Source organism: Ambystoma mexicanum, chromosome 3q (genome assembly GCF_040938575.1).
Source record: "Ambystoma mexicanum isolate Mex_15411 chromosome 3q, UKY_AmexF1_1, whole genome shotgun sequence".
NCBI classification, from domain to species: Eukaryota; Metazoa; Chordata; class Amphibia; order Caudata; family Ambystomatidae; genus Ambystoma; species Ambystoma mexicanum.
The window spans coordinates 738,468,487-738,493,429 of record NC_090926.1 but is presented as its reverse complement, the minus strand read 5'-3'; the positions used below and the strand labels follow the sequence as shown (position 1 = coordinate 738,493,429).

General features: G+C 47.0%; 1 protein-coding gene across 1 annotated transcript; it reads left to right on the top strand.

Moving 5' to 3' along the window:
* Positions 1-139: 139 nt before the first annotated feature.
* LOC138581910 (serotonin N-acetyltransferase-like) lies at positions 140-10,709 on the top strand. The gene is made up of 3 exons (XM_069652858.1): positions 140-296; positions 8,459-8,613; positions 10,243-10,709. The coding sequence occupies exons 1-3, from the start codon at positions 140-142 to the stop codon at positions 10,546-10,548; spliced, it is 618 nt and encodes a 205-aa protein (XP_069508959.1). The 3' UTR covers positions 10,549-10,709.
* Positions 10,710-24,943: the final 14,234 nt, after the last annotated feature.

Genomic DNA, 24,943 nt, shown 5'->3' with positions numbered 1-24,943 from the left:
CTCCTTATCGAACACTGAGGAATCAGACCAGGTGGGGAAGTCCAGGGACGTGCTTCAAGAAAAGAATTGAAGGAAGGCCCGGTATCTTCTTCCGCACGCAGGAAATAGCTGCCCGCCAGCGCCCCCTGAGTTCGGAAAGATGTCAGTGCTGAGCGCGCTCCCCTTCCTGAAGCCCACCCAGCTGCGCTGCTCAGCCAGCTCCCCAGGCCGCCAGCGGAGGCACACCCTGCCGGCCAGCGAGTTCCGCTGCCTCACGCCAGAAGATGCCATCAGCGTCTTCGAGATTGAACGGGAAGGTAAGTGCTCCGAAGGGGAACTAAGCTTCGCGAGCCTGATAATGCAGGATGCTCTGCACACGTCACCCTAACCTACTTGGGGACAGGGGGCCAAACTGTCAGGAATAACAGGCCTGGCTAACCTCTATCACATATTTGCTGCACGTAGGAAAGTTTCTAGCCGACTTGGTACTCAGGGAGAAAAATGCATCCCTTAAGTTTGTAATCATGACCTATATACATGTTCATTTGGACAGCTTAAGTTTTTGGAAGCGAGTCTTTTGCTTCTTGGGTCTGAAGAATTTTAGATGAGGAAGGGCTGGGTCTCAGTGTGAGCAAGCCCAACCCCCAATACAGAAACATCTTTAGGGAATTAGATCTACAGACAGGTCACGATACCACACAAGAGAGACCCAATAAACAATGTGAAGAAAGACTACACAGAAAGGGTTGTATCTCTTACAAACGTTAGCCTGACCAGTAATAAGCTGATGAAGCGTTTTAAACAAAACCAGATTCTAATGCATGGTTAAGGGTCCACAGTTCCTCAGCCACTACCTCCTCACTATTAGGCAGGTCTCAGGGGTTATTTCGGCATAAAAGGGCAGGCCCATGTTGGTATACAGTGTTAATAACGAAAGATAAATAACAAATGACATTTTCAGTGAAAAATAAATAACGAAAAAATTGTCAGTTTTTTGGTTAAAAGTATATATGGGGATGGGGTAAGGGATTAAAAAGCAGGGCGGGATAAGGGAGGGGTAAAAAAGCTGGGGAAACGGGGGGCTTGGGACGGGGGCCAAATTAAAAAGTAGAACTAAAATTGACATTTTTCGTTATTTTTCTTTCACCAAAAAAGTTTTAATTATTTAGTAATTAGTTATAAAGATGACATGGAACCGCCCATGCTCTACCCAAAAGAACTGATATTAGCATCTCTTATTAGTGCTGGCCTGCAGCTAGTGAAATTCGTGGTGTGGCAGTGTTAAAGGGTGCTTGGCCTAGTAGAGGTACAATTTGAGGCAACTTCTTTGATTGCTTTATGTGTTAAGTGTGGGCACAGTTTGACATGCTCGTCAGAGCAACATACACAAAACATTCCAGTGTGCTATTGTATGGACAGTGGACACAACAGACAAAAATAGGTATATGTGCTGTTACATGATATGATATGGCATTTATAACGCCCCTATACACAAGTGTTTCAAGGCGCGACGAGGCAGGGAGTGGGAACAGAGGGAAGACAGACAACAATCTTACTAGGCCAGGTGTTATTCAGATCGCGCAAGTGCAGGGGAAGGGGAAAAAGGAAGAGTGTGACGGGTAAGGGAGCGGGGCAAGTGCAGTACATGTGATAGTAGAATAAATAAGATAAATAAAACAACCAGCTGGTGGTAAGTGCAAGGAAGTGCAGACATAAGTGCTGGTAGGGGGACTGTATGGATACAGAAAACCGTCCCCAGGTGCAGGGGTTGCTAGGGAGGTAGTGCAGGTGGGCAACTGGCGGGGCCTGGGCCCGAGATCAGAAAGGGTGGCCAGGTAACCGGTGCAATTTCAGCCAGGAATTCAGCAGGGGAGAGGGGGAGGGAAAGCAGAAGCAAAGAGGAAGGTTTTGAGGTGCTTCCGGAACCGGAGATGGTTCTCCTCAAGTTTCAGGGAGGCAGAAAGGCTGTTCCAGAGGGAGGCTGCAGCAGAAGAGAGAGATCTACCACCAACTCGTTGCTTGGAGAAGCGACGGACCCTGAGGGAGTTGGAGGCGGATGAGCGAAGAGCTCGAGAAGGAAGATATTTAGGAAGAGCGAGTTGAAGGTATTTCGGCCCCCGACCACAGAAGGCCTCGTGGACAATGCAGAGGGTTTTGAACTTAATCCTCGCAGCCACTGGGAACCAGTGCAGAGATTTCAGTCCTGGAGAGATACGATCCCTGGGCTTAAGGCCAAGGTCAAGTCTCGCACTCCTGTCCTGGATAAGGTGCAGAGGGCGGAGAGTAGAGGCAGGCAGATTTAGATAGAGGCTGTTACAATAGTCAAGCCTAGAGAGAACCAGGTCTCTGGAGATGGTGAGCTTCTGGGGGAAGGAGAGGAAAGGAAGAATACCTCTGAGGAGGTGCAGCTGGTAGTGTGACTTCTTATAGACGTCAGAGATGTGAGGAGAGAAGGAGAGTGTGGAGTCAAAGATTACCCCGAGGTTTTTTGCCTTGCAGATGGGAGCAGGAAGAGGGTCAAGAGAGGCCGGCCAGAGAGCCACAGGGAAGGAGGGAGTGGGTGTGCTGATGAGTAGAATTTCAGTCTTACTGGCATTTAGGCAGAGGTCATTGGCGGCACACCACTCCTGGATAGCAGACAGACAGTCAGAGAAGAGGAGGCCGAGGGTAGCCTGAAAATGAGCAGGGTATCATCCGCATAACACTGAAAATTGGGGCAGGGAGCGGCGATGTGGTGGGCAAGGAGTGCCAGGTATTGATTGAACAGCCAGGGAGAGAGGTTGGATCTCTGGGGGACACCACAGGTAGAGAAAAAGAAATCGGAGGGAAAGGACCCAAGTTGGACCTGGGAGGGTCGGTCGGGGAGGAAAGAAGTCAACCACGCCAGAGCCTGACCAGTGATACCCAGGTTATCACAGAGATGGTTCAGCAGGATGGCGTGGTTGACAGTGTCAAAGGCAGAAGAGAGTTGACAGTGTCATATATGAGCCATATAGGCGCCATTAAGCAACAGGTTGGTGGCTTGTGCAGCACACAAAACATTGCTGCAAACATATCACTGCATTGATTTGCCTTGGGCTACTATCTGCATGGTGGCACACAATGAACTCTACTTTCCTAATAAAGGTGCCAAGTGACATTGAGGTGCCATCCGGTGTTCACGCTAGGCTGTGGTTGGCTTGTTTAGAAAATTAAAAGACCTTTAATGCTGAGTTGATGAATTTAGTCCATGTCCCAAAGCAGTCACTGGAATACTTAAACAAGAAAATGACAGTTAACCTTCCCAGGGATGCGCCATGTAAAACAAAAAAGTAATATTCAAAAAAACAACATTTGGTGTGCCAAATAAATAGACACGAAAATAAAGAAAATAGTCTAAAACCTTTCTCTGTGGCATGTTAATTCTCTTTGAAGAATGTATAGGTTTGGTCAGCTGATACTTGTGCTGGCCTAGTGAATAAAAATGCCCCATGTTCAGTTCTTAACACTGAAATGTTAAGCGCATACTGCCCCACTTGAAAAGCTGTCAACACAAAGAATGAGGGACACAGGGTGTGTGACACCAGAGCATCTTACATGCTGTGTTTGGAGTATGCGTTCCTTTGTTTGCATATTCGGAACGCATCGCAGTCATCTACAAGTTAGAAGATAGCAGCCAGCCGAACATCTCAGAGGAGCACCCACAGGCACAGCGGGCTGCTTAATCTTTTCTCCGGCAAGATCAGAGACAGCTTTCTGGGTGGGCTCCTTCCTGTGTCCTCCTCCTGAGCCATTTAGCTTTGCGCCCTGGGCAATCGCCCGCTTTGCCCGGGACAAGAAACAGGGCTGGCTGCACATCACTACCCCAATCATTCACTACCCAGCTAGAGCTCTGTTTCCTATACTACGTGAGGGTCAGATACTTCTCCAAGCAGAGAGTGGGGGGTAGATCTCACTCCTCAGCTGGTGCCTCCCTCTGGAACAGCCTCCCTGCCTCTCTCAAACTTGAGCAGGAACAACTCAAGGCTTTCCTTTTCGTTTCTGCTTTCTCTCTTTCCCCTGCTGATGTTCCTGTCTGCTGCACTAACTGGTTACCTGGCCTCCCTCTGAACCTTATGGGGACCAGGCTGCTTTACGACCATGCACTGCCGCCGGGATAACTGCGCACAAGGGACTGTATCTGCAACCCTTCAGTCCCCTGCCTCTTTGCACTTACTTAGAACCGGCCCCCCGTCCACCACTGGCGACACTTACTTGAGATTTGTTTGGCACTCTCCCTTTCCCTCCCCTGGCACTTCTCCTCTCCCTTCCCCTGTCACGATCTGAATGATACACGGCCTAGTAATATCGTTTGTTTTGTTCCCCTTACTCTTCCCCTTCCTTGTGTTGTCGCACCCAGAACCACTTGTGTACAGGCGCGATATACATTACATGACATATATCATACTAAAGTGGAATACGCCATTTGAGCCAAGTCACACATGCAGCAGAACCAGGTGTCAAGTACTAAAGAAAAAGTGGGGGAACTCATTAACATACCAATTGAATGTGGTGCCACCAGAAATGAGCATAACAAGGTGCCTGCTCTCTGAAAAAAGTGGGGTGACACCGTTCACCAGCGTGTACCCTCCACTTGAGTCTTTCTTCAGAACCACCCAGTAGCTATCAGGTCAAGTTCACCAACAGTTCAGAGCCACACGAGCAAAGCATTGTGGTTATGCACATTAGCACAAGTGCAATATAGTAGCCAGCTCTGCAGGCTCTTGCCTGTATAAACCCCGGACATACCGAGTTGAAGGTTTCTACTGCTCTAAGCCTACAACACCCAGCACATACAACTCTCATCTATATATCTCTGTGGTCCTGTTAGAAGAAAAAACACAACCTTATGGCGATAGGACGTTTGTGGTTTGCACGCCACTCTTACAACACAATCCTACACCAGCTGTTGGGTGTGTTATTGCACTCTTTCTGTGAAGGCCCCTGGGTCAGGCCAGCTCCGCGTGCCACCTTCAGGGGATGCACCTCACTGAATGGCCGTCCTCGAGTCACCTGCTCTTCTGGATGTACGCAGCTCTGCGCGCCCACTGTGAGGGTCTCAAACGTGGGCTGCGATTGGATGACAGGGACACCTGCTCATGGGCAAACAGGCAAGGCACTCATAAGAGCCACACTTTAGAGAGATTAATGCTGTTTTTAATTAATTAGAACCATCGCCGTCCAAAGCTCATACATGGCTGGAAAAGGTTATGTAAGCAACATACAAAAACACAGAAAGGAAATGAATAGAAATGCTTCCGATAGTGTGCATTGGGACTAAACTCACAGAAGTGACACTCATACTCATTTTTGCAGCCCTGCGCTGCTATAGATCTACCGCCCCAACCGCAACTTTGGCCCTGGGGTAAGGAGATTGAGTGGCACCAACTGGGTTGAACTCTTCAAAAAAATCGATGTCGCCCCTGTAGTGGTGTTACTCCATCACACACTCTATGTGGTCCCTTAGGAGGAGAGGGGGTAAACCTCAAGTGTCATGCGAGCGGTACAGCTGGATTGCAACCACCTGGCACAGGAAGGTAACATTAGTCTTGTGCTCAGGGCTTACATGAATCCCATTCCCCAGCGGCCCGACTCAGGAGTGAGTACTCTGTCGGGCCTGGCTTGGGACTGAGTACCCCGTCGGGGCCTGACTCTGGACTGAGTACCCTGTCAGGGCCTGACTCTGGACTGAGTACCCCATCAGGGCCTGACTCGGTACTGGGAACCTCGGCGGGCCCTGACTCGGGATCAAGTAACCCAGCAGGCCCTGACTCGGGATCGAGTACCCCGGCGGACCCCGACTCGTGATTGAGTACCCCAGCGCGGCCTGACTCGGGAGTGAACAGATGAGCAGGACCAACTAAGGAATGTGGTTCACTCCTATCCTTGCATGTATGGAGAAAAGAAAACAGAGAGCCACGTCGAATACATTTAATATCTTTTACCATTTCCCCACATCTATGCAAAACACACCCCTACCTTTGTCCCCAGTCCCACATTTTAATCACATACAACCACAAGAACGCAATTTCAGACAAAAGGGTGTGGAAACTTTTCATGTAGGCCCTATGAGTTATCTACATGCTCAGCCCGTCAGAGAGCAGGAACTACAGACGAAACCCTAGCGAGGGTGAAGGAAGAGACACCTTCACCATTCTAATCCTACTCAATCCATCAACAGGCTTTGAGACTGGAGACTTCCCTTAGCCCCTTCAAACCCTCTCCTCCCTTGGCTTAAGGAAACTGGGATTTGATGGGTGGCTTCTTGTCACTCCTTTTCCATCTCTTGGGACTCTGACACCTCCTCCCCCACACCACTTCCTGTGGTTGTCTCCCAAGGATCTGGCCTTGGCCCACTTCTCTTCAAGCTCCACACCACCTCGGTGGGTCAGCGCATCACCTTTTTCGGCTTTCACTACTACCTCTTTGCTAATGAAACGACACCCAGATCATCTTCTCTTTCCCATCCTTCAGCCCTGCTACCTCTCAAAGCATCACCATGGTCCTCCCAACCCCAATCACTGGATGGCAAAACACTGGCAGACGCTAAAGTCTTCCAAAATGGAAAACATGTTTTCTTCAAGTCCCCAATGCCACTCCCACTCTCCTATATCCTACCACCTTCTCTCCTGGACCCCCACTTCTTCAACCAAGTCTTGCAATCTTGGAATCCTCTTGGACAGCGAACTAACAAAATCCCCCCCCCCTTGGCACGCTACCACTGTACTGGTTGGCTCTTTAGGCAAAATTGCTCTTGAAATGCATTCTTGCCTTCAAATCCATCCAGGGTCTAGCTGCACCCCCCTGCGCCATAAACCTTGCTGACAGCACCACCCTGTACTCTCCCTCAAACACTGTAAAATACTTCTCGTGGCCTTAACCTCTGTGTGCACCGCCCCTCTTCCGGTCAGATCAGACAGAATAAGCGAGCTGAGCGCTCGCCTCTGACATCTGTGTGTAGCCTGCTGATGCCGGTTCGAATCTCGGCAGGGCCAACTTAGCCTTTCATCCTTTCGAAGTTGATAAATTGAGTACCACACAATGGGATATCAGCTGTTATTCAGCGCTTTGATGCCTGCGAGCGCAAGTTAGCGCTATATAAAAACTAGATATTATTAACCACCATCTGTTTCCACGGCTTCTCCTTACTCTCCCTGTTTGAAACATTCTCCCACTAGATAACCAAACAATCACGTTTCTTGAACGGTTCAAGACTAGACTCAAGCACCACCTTCTGAACAATGAAGGGGCTCCTCCCACTTAACCCCACCCATACGTTCCAGCTGTAAATGTGTGCATTTGTATAATATTCTTCATTAGGACACTGGGCCTGTACTACGTGTGTTACTCGTGTCTGTTGCATAATCCAGATCTAGGCTTTCTTATCCATTCGGCTTACACCTGCACCAACCTTCTACTCATTCCCCGACAACCTCTACTGTGGGACTCCCTATGTCGCCTGTCTTGTTCCGATGTACGTAATTTCTGATTGAAATGACTTCCCAACCACCAGTAAATACAAAAATACACCACCTGTTGTACAGGGGCACACACAGCAAGAAGCAAACAAGGAAACTGAACGATATAGGAGATGATTACATGTAGAGGGCAAAGAAACACAAGTGCATGTCCACACTTCTATATACATTGACATATGCAAGCACATTGGGATGTACACACACACTCACAAAAGCACAGGCTAAAAATGGTAGACTTACAGGAAGCAGACAGGCTCATACTAAGTGTCTGACACATGGCGAAACAACTACAGACAATTCAAGAGAGTTCCAGTCAGCAAGAGATCCTATAAGGATACGCACAGTGAAAGATGCCAAATGAGAGACTAGCCAAAAAGACAGGACTAGGACAATGCTAGACTCCCACAAAGCATCAGAAAGGCCAGACAACAGTGGAAACCAACCGCGGGAGAGCACAAAGCAGAAAGAGATTGACACAGGGCAGTGCAGGCACTACCAGATCGATCCACAAAGTTTGCCATTCACACCGGGTGAAATAAACCACAGCAAGGCACAAACCAAAGGGAGTAATGAAGGCAAAGCTAGCCCGAACAACAGACCGAAGGTACAGAAAAATACACACGTATTACCCCCTCCTCCAAGCACAGAGACACGCGAAATGCATACGCAGACAGAATAGAGATGTCCACACAATAACAGACAGAACTAGAGATAGACAGCAAGTGCCAGACAGAGACAGTGGGGGAAATAACCACGGGCACATTAAAGCATCGAGAGTCAGAAAAAGCACACACAGAGCCATGACAAATGCTAGCAGAAGGCATAGCCATGAGACAGTGTAGGAAACAGTGACAAAAGAAACTATAAGGAGGAAGCCAGTAGACCAAAGGATTGCAGAGAAAACTGTGCGGGGAGAGAAATAAATGCATGTCAGAGTGCAGGTGCATGTTATAGTCCTGACTGCTCGTGCTCTTCCTCTGCAGCTTTCATCTCCGTCTCTGGAGACTGCCCCCTCCAGATGGATCAAGTGCGGCACTTCTTAAACCTTTGTCCAGAACTCTCCCTGGGCTGGTTCGAGGAAGGACGGCTCGTGGCCTTCATAATCGGCTCCCTCTGGGATCAGGAAAAACTCAACCAGGTAAGAGACTCGAACACACCCGTCCCATCTCACCTGGTGCCCCAGGAGCCAACAGAGTGAAGGATACGTTCTTGCCTCTTGCCCTCCACACTGCCTCCCTTCAATGTGTCACATGGTTATGTCTGGGCTTAGGCTGGGGTCAGGCTTGCATGGCTGCACTGCTCTCTCCTGTTCCTGCTTCCGGGATTCATTATCAATGCACCCTCCTGAGGGGTTTTCCTTCAGGGACTTTTCCCGTTTTTCCCTCCTTTACCTTTCTGTGGGTTGCAGGCACCTTGCCTCTATTGCTACTTTTCACTTTCTCCACTACAATAGAAGGCTGTTAAATTTGTTTTTTCTATATATGTATTTCCCATTTTACACCACTGCCCCGCCCCCTCTTTCTTTATTCTCCTGCCGGTTTAGATATTGCGATTTGGTGTGAAATCTGGCTCCCCTCCTTCGCATCTCACGGCCTGCTTTAACTCCTGACTCTTTCCTTTCCCTTTTGGTTCTTTCCTTGCAGTTTCCCCTCCTTCACCTCTGAGGTGGCAGACTAGGTTAGCTCTTACCCTTTCTTATGGGATTTGGAGTCAGAGCCTGGTTTATAACCTTTCCCCCTAGCAATGTCATGCAGCACGGCTGCTCACTTGGACATTTCCAGATGCGTCACAATGCCCGGCCTTATACCCCTGGGACACCAGTCCTGATGCAGAACACCCCCGCCCCCTCACTCTGGACTGCCTTTGTTCACTGACTCCCTCAAAATCTGACTGTTCGGTGCACGTCTCTCTCCAACTTACTGCTCCCAACCTGCACAGGTCCTGCTTGCCTCCACCTCACCCGTGCCCATCCACATGACTGTTCTGTGCCAAGCCAACACAAAACAGTGCTGGCGGAACACCTAGTCCTGGCTGCTGCTCAATTCTGTGTAGCCTACTGCTTGCACTTACCTTTAATATTTCTCACCCATTAGCATGTCCAGGATCGTCTCCTCTCTAACATATTTTACATGAACTTGGAGGCGGCCACACAAGGCCCACCAGATGTTAACATGTATCCTTACATTAGGGTGGCACAATGCTATACATTCTGCCATCTTGTCATCCACTGTTGTAGGCCCGTTTTCCTACCCTACACAATTTTTCCATTTTCTGCCAGTGACCTCTCGTACTCTGCAGTATTGTCTGTGTATGTGGATATTGTTTCTTCCATGTGCTGTTCAAGGGTTTGGGCTGAGTGCCAAGGAACATGCCTATTAATCCCCACAAACATTGATCATTCCTCTTGAACTTCTTAATTGAGGGTCAATTTAAGTAGAAAAACTGCTAGAAGCATGGACCGTAATATAAGCGTTGTGTACAGAGATGTGACTGGTTGGATCTATGTAATTCCATCGAATCCATTGAATCAAATTTGATTGTACCGCAAGAATAATTATTAAGATATTTCAATGCAAATGTATGCAGGGGAGACTCCTATATTGCCCCCACATGTATTATTACCCTAACCCGCCCACCATATACATTTGCGGCAAAATTCAATGAAATCTCCTACGATGGAATCTACCTATACCTGACTGGTCATTTCATTCTTACCAATTGGAAATTGACCGACACTGCATGCCTATTTTGTTTGTCTGCTCCCTAGGATGCTCTGACGCTTCACAAGCCGCAAGGCACCACAGTGCACATCCACGTGCTGGCCGTACATCGCACCTTCCGGCAGCAGGGGAAGGGCTCCATCTTGATGTGGCGGTACCTGCAGTACCTTCGGTGCCTGCCCTATGCTCGACGAGCCATGCTAATGTGTGAAGACTTCCTCATTCCCTTCTACTCTAAGTGTGGTTTCAAGGTACTGGGTCCGTCCGAGGTCACAGTGGGTACACTGACCTTCATCGAAATGCAGTACCCTGTGCAGGGCCATGCCCTTATGCGCCGTAACAGTGGGTGGTAGGACCACCACCGATGCTACCTGCAACCCAGGCTGAACTTGATGTTTCTCTGCAGAGTATGGTTAGCTGTTTTACAGGCCCCAGTTGGCCACATAGTGTGTGATTTCTTGGTTGATGGGGATGCCACATAAAGACTCCATTTGGACTATGCAGAGACTTCGCATCCTCGGGGGCTGGTGCACTCCCAGCGGATGCAAAGGCATGAATGGCAATTTACTATTCTGCTGAATCTGTTGGGCAGAATGTGAATGTTGGCCTGCTTGCGCGTGCTTGCACACCTACACTTCAGGTTTCAGAATAGTAGGAGCATGAACTAAGTACATTGGATTTGCGATGGGGTAGAGGAGAGCCGGCGGCAGGTTTACCAGGGGAGTGCAACGCCCAGCAGGCTGTCCAGGTCCCTTGTTGCATACACGGCCAGCTGTTATCCTCTGAAACGGCTGCGGAAATAAAACATCTGGCTTGGTCGCAGGGCGGTCTTTACAAAAAGATGGTCTCTATTAAATTGTAGCACCAAATCTATAGCTAGTACTCATGAGGTGCTTGGGTCGTATCCACATCTCTCTGCTAACTCTGGGTTTCACGCTTTTGCATGGCTTTTTGCTGCCACCTGATTAGAAAAGGGGAACTTAACATTGAGAAAGGACTGGGAGTTGTACTTTTTCTGCCCACCCTTAACACCGCAGTCCTGCCCAACTCTCCAGAGTTAAGGTTCAACTCCATTAAAGCTTCTCTTTCGTTCTCTTGGAACAAGGAGGTTTAAAGTTCTACTACTGACCGTAGATAGTGGACTGACTTGGCCAATGTCAGTTACTCCTCCTCCCTTTGGAACTAAAGACCAGAGATTCTGGTTAGGCAAATGTCCAAAAGGCAGCCAAAATAGGCCTCTCCAGCAGCCAGAATAGGAGCATGGCACACTGTCTGTGAATCTTGTGGTTGAAATGTGGCCACGTCATCTGCCTTAGAAAATCATTTGCCATAATGCCTCACCGCGTCCCACCACTCCACAGTGAGCTGCTTACACTTGCTTTTAATCTCTGGCTTCCATGCTCCTGTGATTGGAGTGTCCTCGAGTCATACCTGTAAGTGTCCACTCTGTCTCAGAGTCACCTGGCCTACCCACACCAGTGCTCTCGAACTCTCCCCGCTGTCACTGCTCGGTAAGAAGTTGACTAACCTACCTGGAAAGCCAGACTTCAGACTCTGAAGCTCCACCTTGTTTATAGCCTGCAGACTAGCTGGAAAGAATATTCTGCAGGCAGACGTCTCCATCTCCTGGAGATGGGCCTGGGCCAGCCATGCACTCGTCAACGAGCCCTCAGTGTTCCCCATGAGACCCTTCCTAGATTTCCCGCTGGCGGTCTGCTTCCAAAGCATGGGTCACAGTCTGATACACACAACGCTGCCGTACTCCACTCTTACCCAGGTGAACTCCTCCACAGATACAAACCTGCACGAAGATCAGACGCTTTAGACAACAGAGGAGACAGAACTTTTGACCTATCAGGTGATGCCACTGGGAAGCCCGGTTCCCGGACATATTTCATCAAAGGGAGATGCCATCCAGAACGTGGTAATGTTGTATATTTGATTAATTCACTCAATAGCAAATGCAGATATTTTGTTTACATTTTGCATGATTATATTTTCATTATCTTTCCAATGTAACTTGAAATAAAAGGTTAAAGCTAAAAAAAACAGAACATTGTAAAAGCATATGATTGTTTCTTTGTTGAATAGAGTTACTACATTGGCAGTACAATGTAATAAAAACAGGATATTCCGAGGGTTTTTAAGGTACTATTTTTTTCGGTAAAGCTTTTAACCCAAACACATCTGGTGGAAATGTGTCTGGACGTTGATATATGGACCACAAGAATCAAAGACCCTAAAGTGGGTCATTTTGAAAAGGAAATGAAGAGTTAGACCCGAAGCCCCATTGTTTTCATGAGATAGTGAACAGGTTTTTGCTCCCTGCAGGAGACTTAACTGTTGAGGAAACCATCGAATGCCAGATACTACTGTATCTTTGCTGTAGTCAAAGTACAGTGAAAGTCCAATGTCTGATCCGCACTCAAATTTGAGCCATATAACATTGGCTACCCAGCACTTTAGGATCCCAGGCTTAAGGGGACAAAGTGAACACTGGGCCTCATTACAAATTTGCCAGTACAGTAACACTAGTACCGGTAAGCTTGCCGGTACCGCTGTTAACTACGAGTTCTGCTCGCAGGTGCCGTCCCCTTCCTGGTAGACCGGCACCCGCGAGCAGACCATGCCGGATGTATTCTGAATGGTGTCGGTGCATCCGGCCTCCTCATTCGCATTGAGGCTTATGGGGCTCGAATGGGAATGGGGAGCATTTTTTTACCAGCGCCCAAGAATGGGCAAATACCGGGCTCGGCAGGGCCGTAATGACCTAGTAATTGTCAATTTCCGGGCGCCGGTAAAAAAACAACTCCGGCGGCTACCACCGAAATCGTAATTAGGCCTACTGTCTCCAGTGCACCCAACCCAGTTGTGTGTCCAGACTCTTGACTGGTGTGGCCCAAGTGAGGCACTAACTAGGCAGGGTTGGCATGAAGTACGAGCGAGCTCACACACACACCTCTGAATAGCATTAATTTACTATTTGTCTCCACTGCTTATATCTACGTCAATTACTATAATGTCTTATATTCCTGTTTTTAAAGTTTAATGATCATAGTTTAGGATAATGGGGTGGTACCGGGGTGGCAAATCAGATTCCAGGGGTAGCACGTGCCACCCCTAGAATCTGATTGGCCACCCCAGGTCCAACCAATCAGATTCCAGGGGTAGCACGTGCCACCCCAGGACAATCCCTGGACACCCTATGATCCAACGTTCGAATTGGACACATTTGCCTATACACCACGGGGCAGGAATGGGCTCCTTGCCCCTCTTCCCCCACAGGGCTCCACAGAACTAAAAAACGGGACATCACAGAGCGTACAGGGTCATTTCCTCCAGCTGCTACCTCGTCTGGAGCAGGCTGCAGCTGGGAGAACATGCCATGGCCATGCCTTCTCTGCTTCCTGGACTGCGCGGTTTTCACACTGTTTGTTTACAGCAGGGTTCTGCCAATGGGCAGCAGTGTATCTTAACGGATACTACAGCCACCCATCCCATTGCGAGCAAACTGCACATGCGCACACTGATGACCTTAGTTTGGGAACGTGTCTGTACAAAGGCAAACATCCAGATACGTTTGCAGTGAGCGCACGGCAACATAGCAATGCGCGCGTTGCTCCTATGATGTCGAAGCGCTTTTTTTGTGACCTGCCACGAACACCCACGTGCCCAGTTCTACGTTGGCTATTCATTGTGATGCATTGCTTTTTTTGGAATTGACCCACACACCACCTGTTAACTTGAGAGATATTTTGTTTTTTTCAGCATGTGCACGTTTACAGTTTACTGCAGATATTAATTGAAAAAGTTAGCCTCTTTGTTCCATGCACGCGGACTAGGGCTGCACCCGAGACGAGGGAATCCCGGCCTGCTTGCAGCGTTCGCTTTCCCTCTGCAGTTCTGATCGCCGTGTGCAAGGACGCGCTTGTTCTTCTTCTTGCTGATAGACTTTTATCCATCGGCGGTGATTTTTGGATACCGAGGCTTGAGCCTCATTACTCCATCTTCTCGGGTTGAGTATGTAGTCGTGGGTTTGTATTCTTCTTGTGTACAAGGATTCACCTCATTAACTGATATATAGATTGCGCGTCACTAGTCGGGAATGATGAATGGCCCCAATTACGACGATGATCAACTGATTTAAAAGGCACCTGGCTGGGGTCCTTGCTCATATTCAGGTACCACCATAAACAGCACACAATGCAGATGACAAAAGGCACCTTAACAAGGCTGTCTCAATTACTCATGTAAAACGTCTCTGTAGTTAGCAGGGCCTTTCATAGGCATGTCAATTCTTTTTTATTTATTTTTGGATTTGTAGAGCACACTACAGCCCAGGGGCATTGAGGCGCTGTAAGAAAATGTATGAGAGCTTGCTTAAGGGTTACAGAAAAGCGGCCCAAGGACAAAGGCTTCATACAATTGGCTTAGTACAGTTACACACACACCGTGGGTAAGCAGCGCTCAGATGTCTGAGGGTTTGTAGCGCTATATGAATGCAAACAGAAAACAAATTTGAGAACATGTTCAAGGTTGCATTACATAGCATGAGAACAGTAGATGGCAGAATACAGAATGCAAGCTTGATGGGAAAGGCCAATCATACAAAAAGCCTAGTTTTTAAGGCCTTACGGGAGGCTGCATGAGATTCGATCAGTCTGATTTCGGCTGGGAGGGTATTCCAAAAAGTAGCGGCCATGGATGGTAAGCCGGACCCCCCAGCACGCATTCTCCGTGTGGGAGCAACAGTGATGCCATTGGCATATGCAGACCTGTAAGGTCTAGAAGATGTCTGTTTGATGATCCCTTGAGCTAAGTAGAGGGGCGCTAATCCATGGAAATATTTATGTGTGAGAGCAAGCGTTTTAAATACAATCTTTTCCTTGACAGGTAGCCAGTGTACCTGCCTTCTGACCCCAGAGATGTGATCCCTACGTGGAATACCAGTTGCGGCCCTTAGGGCATTGTTCTGGGCTAGTTGCAGTTTAGCCAGATTCTTGTGGGACATTCCAACAAAGAGGGCATTGCAATAATCCAGCCATGACCCAATGACTGCCCTCGCAATGGTGATACAATTCTGTCGGGATAAGAAGGGCCTAACTGCACTGATCAGTTTGGAAAGATAGGCTGCTGAGGAAGCGATGGCATTAACCTGCCTATCCATGGTAAGGCTAGGTTCAAGATAGACGCCCAATGCCTTGATTACTTGAGACACTGTGATGGGAATGTTGTCTATTGTGACTGAATAGTACTGCTTGTCCAATTTACACAATGGGGCGGGGGAGCGAATTAGCAGGAGGTCCGTTTTCTCACTGTTGAGACTTAGCCAGTTTTCAGCCATCCAGGATTGAATTGTGGAGTAGATGAGGTTGAGGGTGTTCATATCAGTTGGATAGTCACCCGACAGTGGGATGGGCACATGGGTGTCATCTGCATAGTTGACATCCCAGGGCGTCAAGGATTTGGAACAAAGGCCTGGTAAAGAGGTTGTACAGAGTGAGGGCTATGCAGGATCCTTGTGAGACCCCACATTTGATTGGACTGGGGTTGGCAATGGAGGTGTCAGAGAACACCTTCATCACTCTTTCTTTGAGAAAAGAAGATATCCACTCACAGGCCTTCGGGGAGAAGTTAGCCGTGGAGAACAGATGATGACATAGGGTTTTATGATGTACCAAATCAAAGGCCGCTGAGAGGTCTAGAAGAAGGAGGAGGGCTGGTTTGCCTGCGTCTTTGAAGTCATCCATTTGATTTTTAAGATCAAGTAGTGCCGATTCGGTGCCATGCCGTGGCAGGTAGCCAGATTGGCGTAGTCCAAGGAGGTGGTTATCTTCCAAGAATTTTTGAACTTGCAGGTAGGCTGCTTTGTCCAAAACCTTTAGCAGGAAGGGGACAGTGGTGATGTGTCTGTAGTTCACAGGGAGCAGTGGAGTATGGGAAGATTTTTTAGGAGCGGTGGACCCAGGCCTCCTTCAGTGAAGTCGGGACATGGGCCGACTGGAAAGATGAGTTAATGAAGGCAGTGATGAATGGGGCGAGGGAAGGGGCACATTCCTTAATGATGTGTGCTGGGCAGGCATCCCCTTTACAGCTGGATGGTTTGATAGATTTGATGAGGGCGATGACTTCTGTTTCGCTCATGTCTGAGAATTCAAACGTCGGTACCTCCTTGCACGCTGATGCTGTGGGGGGAGCCATGGGACAAGTGGCTAGAAGAGCGGATAGGGCCTTTTGGTGAGCTAGAATTTTGGAATGCAGGGTGTCCAATATATCTACCATGGCAGCTTGAAGAGTATTGCACCACAACTCGTCCTTTGTGAGGGTTGGAGGTGGGGTAGAGGGGGTCTCTAGTTTGTAAAGTGATGGGACTTTTCCAAATCAAAGACATCCCCTCCCCTCTAGTCACCTACCCGATCTATCTGCTAGCAAGATAAGTAAAGTGAGTAATGCAATAGAGCTAATTTAAAAGATTAACTATGTACAGTTTAATGAGATAGCAAGTTTCCCGATGTGGAAAGTAACTACCATTTCTGGTTTTAGACTCCTGACAATTAAAAAAGGTATGTTTAAAAAATATTTTCATATGTGTTTGTGTATGCGCATCATACAGGACTGAGGTCAGCATTGGCAATTTTACAGCAAACTGCAGGATTTGATTTGGGCACTGGCAGCATGAAAGGTGGGCATCGCAAGCAAATATTGTTGAGACAGGCCCTTTTTTTGGGCCATACCAGCATGAGCGTGTGTTTTACAGGGTCATTGCTGGCATGAATTGTGAATGCCAACCACTACTTTCTACGGACACAAAAGGCATGAAAGTGGGGACAGCCCTAATTTGGGGATAACTTGCTTGAAAGTGGGGGGAATGCTGGCATATATCGTGGAGAGAGGTCTCCTGAATTCATTTTGGGGACAGACTCCATAAACACACGTTGAAAAATGTTTCTTGGTAATGTTGATGAGCGGGCATCCATTGGAGTTTCATGTGTCCCTTGCAGAGCGGAGGGATAATTCTGTATTGTTACCCATTTTTTCTGCTTTGGTTTTGTTGCTGTGATGTGCACGATTTTAACAGATTATTAAAATAATAATCAAAGGGAACACTGGCCGAAACCTTACTGGTTTAGTTCACTTGTACGTGAAATCAGGATATTCACTGAAACCCCTTCCATTTACAAATTCACCAGCTGCCACTGCTCTAGATGAAGTGGTGGTGTTAGTGCGGGCATGGAAACCCATTAAAACTGGTAGTTAGGTCATGTTCCTTTTTAACCACACATTGGGTGAACCTATTTTCCCAGATCAAAAAACAGCAACAGAACTTCCCACAGTTCACCCAACCCCGCAAACTCCTGTCATGCTGCATACTCCCCTGACAGGACACAATATTTCAGATGTGGTCTTCAGAACTGGAACGAATCATCATGATGAGCCCCACAGCTGAATTCCAGATTAGTCTTCAAGAAATTAACGACATACTACAGACCCGTCCTCCTCAGTGATGTCCTCTTAAATCACGCAGGTGAGCTGCACATTTCTGCAGCCGGTATTGACAATATAAGGTGGTTCGATGTTGCTAAACTATTCATCAATTGCATCCTGCGTTTATTTTGCAGTCAGCAAGATCTGCATTATATTTTGAAACATCGGGCTCTTAAGATCATTACACTCTATTTGTTAGAGAGGGTGAGAGTATGCGACACCCTGATCTTCGTGAAGAACTGGATATAATAAAGGTTTTAAAAAAAAGATTGGCTGTACTTCGCACCTGTCAAAATACTGTATAAGCGCCACCCCGAATGGTCTGATCAGACTGCTGTCCAGGAATAATTGTGGGCATAAGCATAGCATACTGTTTCCGAACATGTGTCACAGCAGATGTGAAGGCAGAAAATGCCATTTTTGATGGAGTGGCAAAGCGTGCCTTCTTCCAGTCCCAAACCAGTATTGGCGGAGGGGAAGACTACCCTTTCCACACTTTAGAGTGCCCACATTGGAAAGATGTTGTGCAGCTGCTGTCGGTTGGCATCTGAGTGATTGTTTGCATTTGAGAGGGCCTGCTACTTTAAGACCCTGCAGACCTTTTGAGTGATGCTGAATGGGTGCTGAGAACATAGATAAATGCCAATACTAGGAACAAGGTTACCTCCTGCCTTGGGAGAGCCTGGGTGGGAGGAATAAGACTATTTCTAACTCAGAATGAGTGATAGGTTGCCTTTTGACTTGTGAGTGCCCCTTCCTCCCTTCCCAATAAACCAGATTAAGAACAAGCGTGATTGGCTGGAGTTTGCATTGAGTTGGAGTGCCTGACATCAATGCGAAAGAGTGAGTGAACATTAAATAAGGCTTGCATGGGTGAACAAGTGTAGCGCGGGTAGGTGGCAAAATCAGGACTTCAACAGGTGTAAAGGAACAAGTTGGTGTCCCATGTGGAGACTGCAACAGTAATCCAGTCTGTTCACTTGGATAGGGATTGCAGTTTTAGCAGAAAGGAAGGTGAGATGGAGCTACATTTCACCAATATTTGGGAGGATAATTGCAACTGCTGAAGTTTGAAGTCCCAGTCAAAGAATTCCCCAAGGTTGGGAGCCTAGGGGACAAGGTCAGGTGGTCTGCTGAGGGTGGAGGGTGAATGTGTGTGGGACAAATGAGCATGGTGCTGGATAACAGAACGATCATCTGTTTGGTCTTCGAGGAACATCAGATAACAGGGTGGCAGAGGGGTATCATTGTCCCAGGAGAGGGCAGAGGAGTGTCCCTCCAGGTTGGAGGAGACACTGTTAAGAGCTGTCAATGATTTAAGATAAGGCACACTTCAGACCAGGACTCTTTCCACTGGCAAGGGATGTGGCGCACAATAAAAACGCTTTTAACTTAATTTATTTTAGATTCTGCTTTGAGAATGCACCCAACCCGTCTCACACCCCCCTTAACAAAACACTCCGGGTCGCAATGGACCACGAACCAGGCCGGTGTGTAATAATGAAATATTTATTTATTTTTAAATTCAAATGGAAAATCAAACAAATCAAATTTAGGGCAGCAATCACTGGTGTGGTAATAATATACAGCAAACTGTTATAATACAATTAATTTAACTTTCTGACATGAGATACATCGATGTACATATGAATGGAAGCAAGATCACTTTTTCTCACACTCATGGATGGTACTTGTGTCATGCACTCCCCCTGCAGCACTTCCTCCAAACACCTGCTGACTACATTCTGTGTGGATGGAAGGGAGCAGCAAGTATTCAGAAATAAGAGGGAAAATCGGATTTTAAATTCGATCTACCATCCCAGAATGGGAGGGCAAAACGAAAATGAAAACCTTGAAAAAGGAGCAAAATGGCATTCTCGGAGTTCACTGGATAATTAGAGGTCAGTTTACATTTGCAGTTGGATAGATAGGACAGGAATTCATGTGGCTGTACTAAAGAGGCAAGGAAGCATACAAGTTACTGGGCAAGGTACTAAAGCAACATGAACACAGGTGAGAATATCGGCTTTGGGAAGGAAAACAATGCAGCAAAAATCACACGTGGAAAAATTACAATTTCTTTTTGTACATGGACTTTAAACAAGCAAAACAGCTAAGAAAATAGCTAAACAGTCAACATCGGGGAGAACAAAGGCACATTGCAGGTAGGATAATGAAGTGAACGGATAACCTTATGCGGTGGCAGTATGGGTTTCACTATAGGAAATGTAAATCAGATTTTTCAAGGCAAGCAATTACCTGGGCAAAATCGGTTTTAATAATACAATGATAGGGTCTACTGTGACTATATTTTAATGGCTAGATACACTGCACACAAGGAGGTTAATTTGCATTTTTTTGAAAATTCAGGTTTTATTAACGTTTTTAAGGTTATGACATGAATAAAACAATGATACAACCAATAAGATAAATGGAAATATAATCACAACTTTTGCCCTCCTCCTCCCACTCCCTCCCCTCTCCCTCTCCCACGCCATGGTTCATTGGATGATAATAACCCCAGGGTCCAACACATTATCTTAAAACACATTGCGGACATGAGGTAGCCCTAAAAAGGGTGCGCTCAGAACGTAAGGTCCAACATGTTGAAGCAGCGTCTCCCTTCCTAACAGATCCCTCCATGCTCTGGGGCGGTGTTCAGACGGTAATGTTCATATCTGGGAGTCTGTCTAAAATGTTTCTTATGTCTTAAGCTGTTCTCCCATATTTATCAAAGAAAGGAAGCCATAGGCCCTCAATATTAGATTTAGATTCATCGATCAGGTGAGTCAAGAATTCCATGTCGTATATTGCCCGACCACTCTCCCTCCCCAGGGGTCAGGGTGATTTCCATTTTTGGGCCCAACAGCATCTAGCCGCAACTAGCATAACGTGCTGCAGCATGTGGTCGTGTTTCACCTTTGGACCCCCCTCCACCTCAATACCAGACAACATTAGCCAAGGGGATAGAGTTCTTTCAATTCCATCTACCTCTTTTATCCATGACAAGACCTCACTCCAATAGGTTTGTACCACATGACACTTGCACCACATATGTACATAGTCCCCTTTTTCAGTGTGGGACTTCCAGCAGTGAGGATCATAGCCCTTTCTCATTCTGGTTATCCTCTGTGAGGGGTAGTGCCATCTGTGGATCAGTGTCAGGGCCTGGTGGCAGTATTGGGGCACAGCTGTGGAGTGATTGGCCTGTCTACAAATCTTGGTCCATCTCTTTTTGGTTATGGGAGTGTCTAGGTCTTTTTCCCATTGGGACAATCGGATCCGAATCCAGCATCCAATTTGAGCTGGAGCAAATAGGAACGGAAATGCAACTTTGCGAAAACTAAGAAATTTGAACACACCAAATTTGATAAAAGAGCCACACAAAGGTTAATGTGACAACTAATGTTGAGAAATAAGGAAAAGAAGTTCTACAGCACATTACTGATCTTCTGAACCACAACTGTACTTTGCAATTCGTGATAAGATTCATACAATCCCTCCTGAAGAACCATGCCAACAAAAGCATGGAGAAACACGTGTAGAGAGGCATACATAGAATATGGAATGAATGTGAAGGGTAATGAAAATGAACCATTGAATATTGGTGAACTGCATAAAGGAATCTATTTACAGATCACAGAATTAATGTGAATGCCAATGAGAATCAATGTGAATGCCAATGAGAACCAATTGCCTAACATTGAAAAAATAGCAAAAGGGAATTTAATTAATCAGCAATGAAATGAATTGCATTAAATTACTTTAAATACAATTACACTGGAGCGCAACAGTGGAGTACTTGTGTTTTTCTTAAGGTTTCAACTTTGACACTGGTCAGCCGCAGTGTCTCAAGCTCCACGTGCAGCCAACAAGTAATCAGACTTAAATCAGCCAATAAATCCAAAATATAGGAAGCTCGCCAGTTGCATCAGACTGACTTTTTCACAAACTACTTTTTCCCATTGTACCTGGGAGGATGGGGGTCCCGTGTGGCAGAGAACAGCAAAAGGCTGTAGAGCCGTGATATCACCTTTTGGTCCCTTTGTATGTAATAAGGAATTTCTCGAAGTCTGTTAAATCTCGCCTGAGAGTGTCTCCCCATCTGCTTTCAGTAAGGGCACCCTTAAATTGCAAGTATTGAAAGGGAGGGAGGTTGGGGAGGCCCAGGGTGTCCTTCAGATCCCCCAAGGATATAAATACCCCCTCCATCCAGAGTTGCCCGGCTCTACAAAGACCTGCCTCATACCATTGTTGGAAGGCTAATGGTTCATTGATCCCATCTCATAGCGGGAGAGACCAGATGAAGCCCAGGGTAGAGGGCCATGTTGTGAGCCACCTGAGATAACCCCCCTCTTTCCATATGGACCATAGCACCCCCAGAACTACTGGATGTTTCAAAACTCTTCTCGGGATGCGTGCCTTGGGGACCCATAGCCACTCGTCTAATGTGACCGTGGAGAAAAGCATGTTGTCCAATACTACCCACTGTTTCTTCGGGCCCATCACCAAGTGGTCAACCAGAATTCGCAATTGTGATGCCTTATAATATGTGTCTAAGTCTGGGAAAGTAACTCCACCCTTGTCCTTGGGCCTTGTCAGAGTGTCGTAGGCAATTCTGTTGGATTTTCCCACCCAGAGGTAGCGGAAAAGGGTCCGCTTGACCTCTAGGAGGAACGGCTTCGGTATCTGGGTCGGCAGCATTTGAAATAGATATACAAATTTAGGGAGGATCACCATTTTAATGGAGGTAAGGCGCGCCATCCATGAGAGGCCGGATTTCGTCCAACTCTCCAGGTCTCGTTTGATCGCCGACCAGAGGGGAGGATAATTTGCCTTGAAAAGATTTGCTAGATCTGATGGTATCTGGATCCCCAGGTGACAGAGTCCCTCGGTTTGTTTACAAAACGGGAGGTCCTCAACATATTGCCTCTCTATGTCATTGAGCTGGCCTGCTGGAAATGCAACTGATTTGTCTAAATTTACCTTGTAGCCCGCGAGGGTCCCGTATCGTTCTAAGCTATTCAGCACCTCAGGGACTGATTGGGATGGGTTAGAGAGATATAATAGGACATCGTCGGCAAACAGGGTTATTTTATAGTCGGTTTCCCCTATTTTAATACCCTGGATTTTGTTGTTTCCCACGATCGCAATGGCCCATGGCTCCATTACTAATGCGTATATGAGGGGGGATAATGGGCACCCCTGTCTTGTGCCTCTTTCCTGTGGAAGGGCTTCCGATTCACCCCCGTTCACTACCACTTTTGCTGAGGGGTGAGAGTAGAGGGCTGTCATCCACCCCCGCCATTTAGGTCCCATCCCCAAAGACGATTGAACACCCTCCATGAAGGCCCAGCTCACCCTGTCGAATGCCTTCTCTGCATCTAGAGACAGGAGAAGAGCACCCTCCGTTCTCACTCCTTTTGTACTCAGTATATGTAGGGTTTTGTGCATACTGTCGGCCCCCTGTCTGTTCATTACAAAACCAACTTGATCAGGGTGGATCAGTCGGGGAAGACACTTTTCTAAGCGTGTTGCCAGGATCCTGGTGAAGATCTTCGTTCGCATCTGTGTTCAGAAGCGAGATGGGCTTATACGAGCTGCACTCCACCGGGTCCTTGCCGGGCTTAGGAATTACTGTGATCATGGCCTGTAAGAATGTCGGTGGGATGGTTTCTGAGGTTTTAATTTGATTAAACAGCTTGGTTAGCGGTTGTATCAGCACTGATTGGTATTGTTTATAAAAGTCGGCTGTGTATCCATCGCCCCTGGGGTCTTACCTACTTTAAGCCTTTTAATGGCCCCTTCCACCTCTTCCTCTGTTATTTCCCTTTCCAATACCTCCCTCTCTGAGTCTGTGAGCTTGGGTAGGGGGTGGTCCTCCAGATATCTTCGAATCTCGTCTAATGATTCACCATCTTGTTTAGTATAGAGTGCCTTATAGAAGCCCGCAAATGATTCGGCTATGTGCTCGGTTTTTGTCTGGATGTTACCCGCCCCATCCCTGATCTTCTCTATCCGTCTACCTGCCCTATTTCCCCTCAACCTGTGTGCCAAGAGGGTTCCAACCTTGTCTCCCTTCTCGTAATATTGCTGCTTTGCGTATCTCATTTCTTTGACCACCTCACCAATTAAGATTGGTCAGACCACACGTACCTTACGGTCCCTGCCAAGGGACCTTGGAATAGGACGGTAAGGGATTACCGGCACCGGTCTCCTTACTAGTGCCCGGTATCCCTTACCGACCACCTTGTAATGACCCCCTATGTCTGGTCAGATGTCTGAAAGTTTATGAAAATATTGCAGCACAATTTAGGCCCACAGCGGAGTCTAATTTATTAATAGCCACCCTGGCAAGATGGGTAAACTGGTGCATGACCCAAGCAGGCATTTATGTAGGTCATTTCGGAGCACATTCGATTAGGGGTGCTATGGCATCCACAGCATTCAAGATGGGAGCATGCCCAGAGGATATTTTGAAGGCGGCAGACTGGTCGAACGAGTCGACATTTAAGAATTTTTATTTATCTGACCAATCGATCAGGTGTCTACGTTGGTGCTGAGTAAGCTTTAAACTAGCATAATCCAAGCCTCCGGGTCTTGACATAGAATACAGATTTTCAATACATTCATAATAGAAGCCATGATTCTATTAAAGACACAGAGGCGAAGATTTATCCCACCTTTTCAATAGCGAGAATGGAATGATATGTCTGAAAGTTATATGATTGATTTTGTAAAGGTTGATTCAGATCGGATATGTTTTTCTCTTTGCGTTTACCCACCCAGTTAGAATGGTTGTTCAATAGTGCTGTCTCTATGTCATAAGAGGTACAGATCCCAAGGTATCGGGAACATGAAGAATAGGCGAATGTGCAATGGAAAGTTCAAGCGTTTACAGGTTGGGACCCAAGTTTTGGTTTTGTGATCAGCCAAAGAAAGAGGAAGAAGGAAGGAGGACCGAAGTGGCTCTATGGGACTATGAGAAGTGATTGGACAGTTTGGGATCACGTGGAAAGTTAAACCAATTATTTGCGAACTTCAAAAACACGTGTTTAACAGTTTATTTTGAAAGTTATGTTAATTGTTTTTTGGCTGCTCGAGAAGTAAAGAGTTGAGTTGAGCATAATCCTTCGCCTCTGTGTGTTTAATAGAATCAAGACTTTCTATTACGAATGTATTGAAAATCTGTATTTTGATGTATAGAAAAGAGCAAATTAATCTATTACAAAGACCACTTCTCAGTCATGTCAAACCATAGTC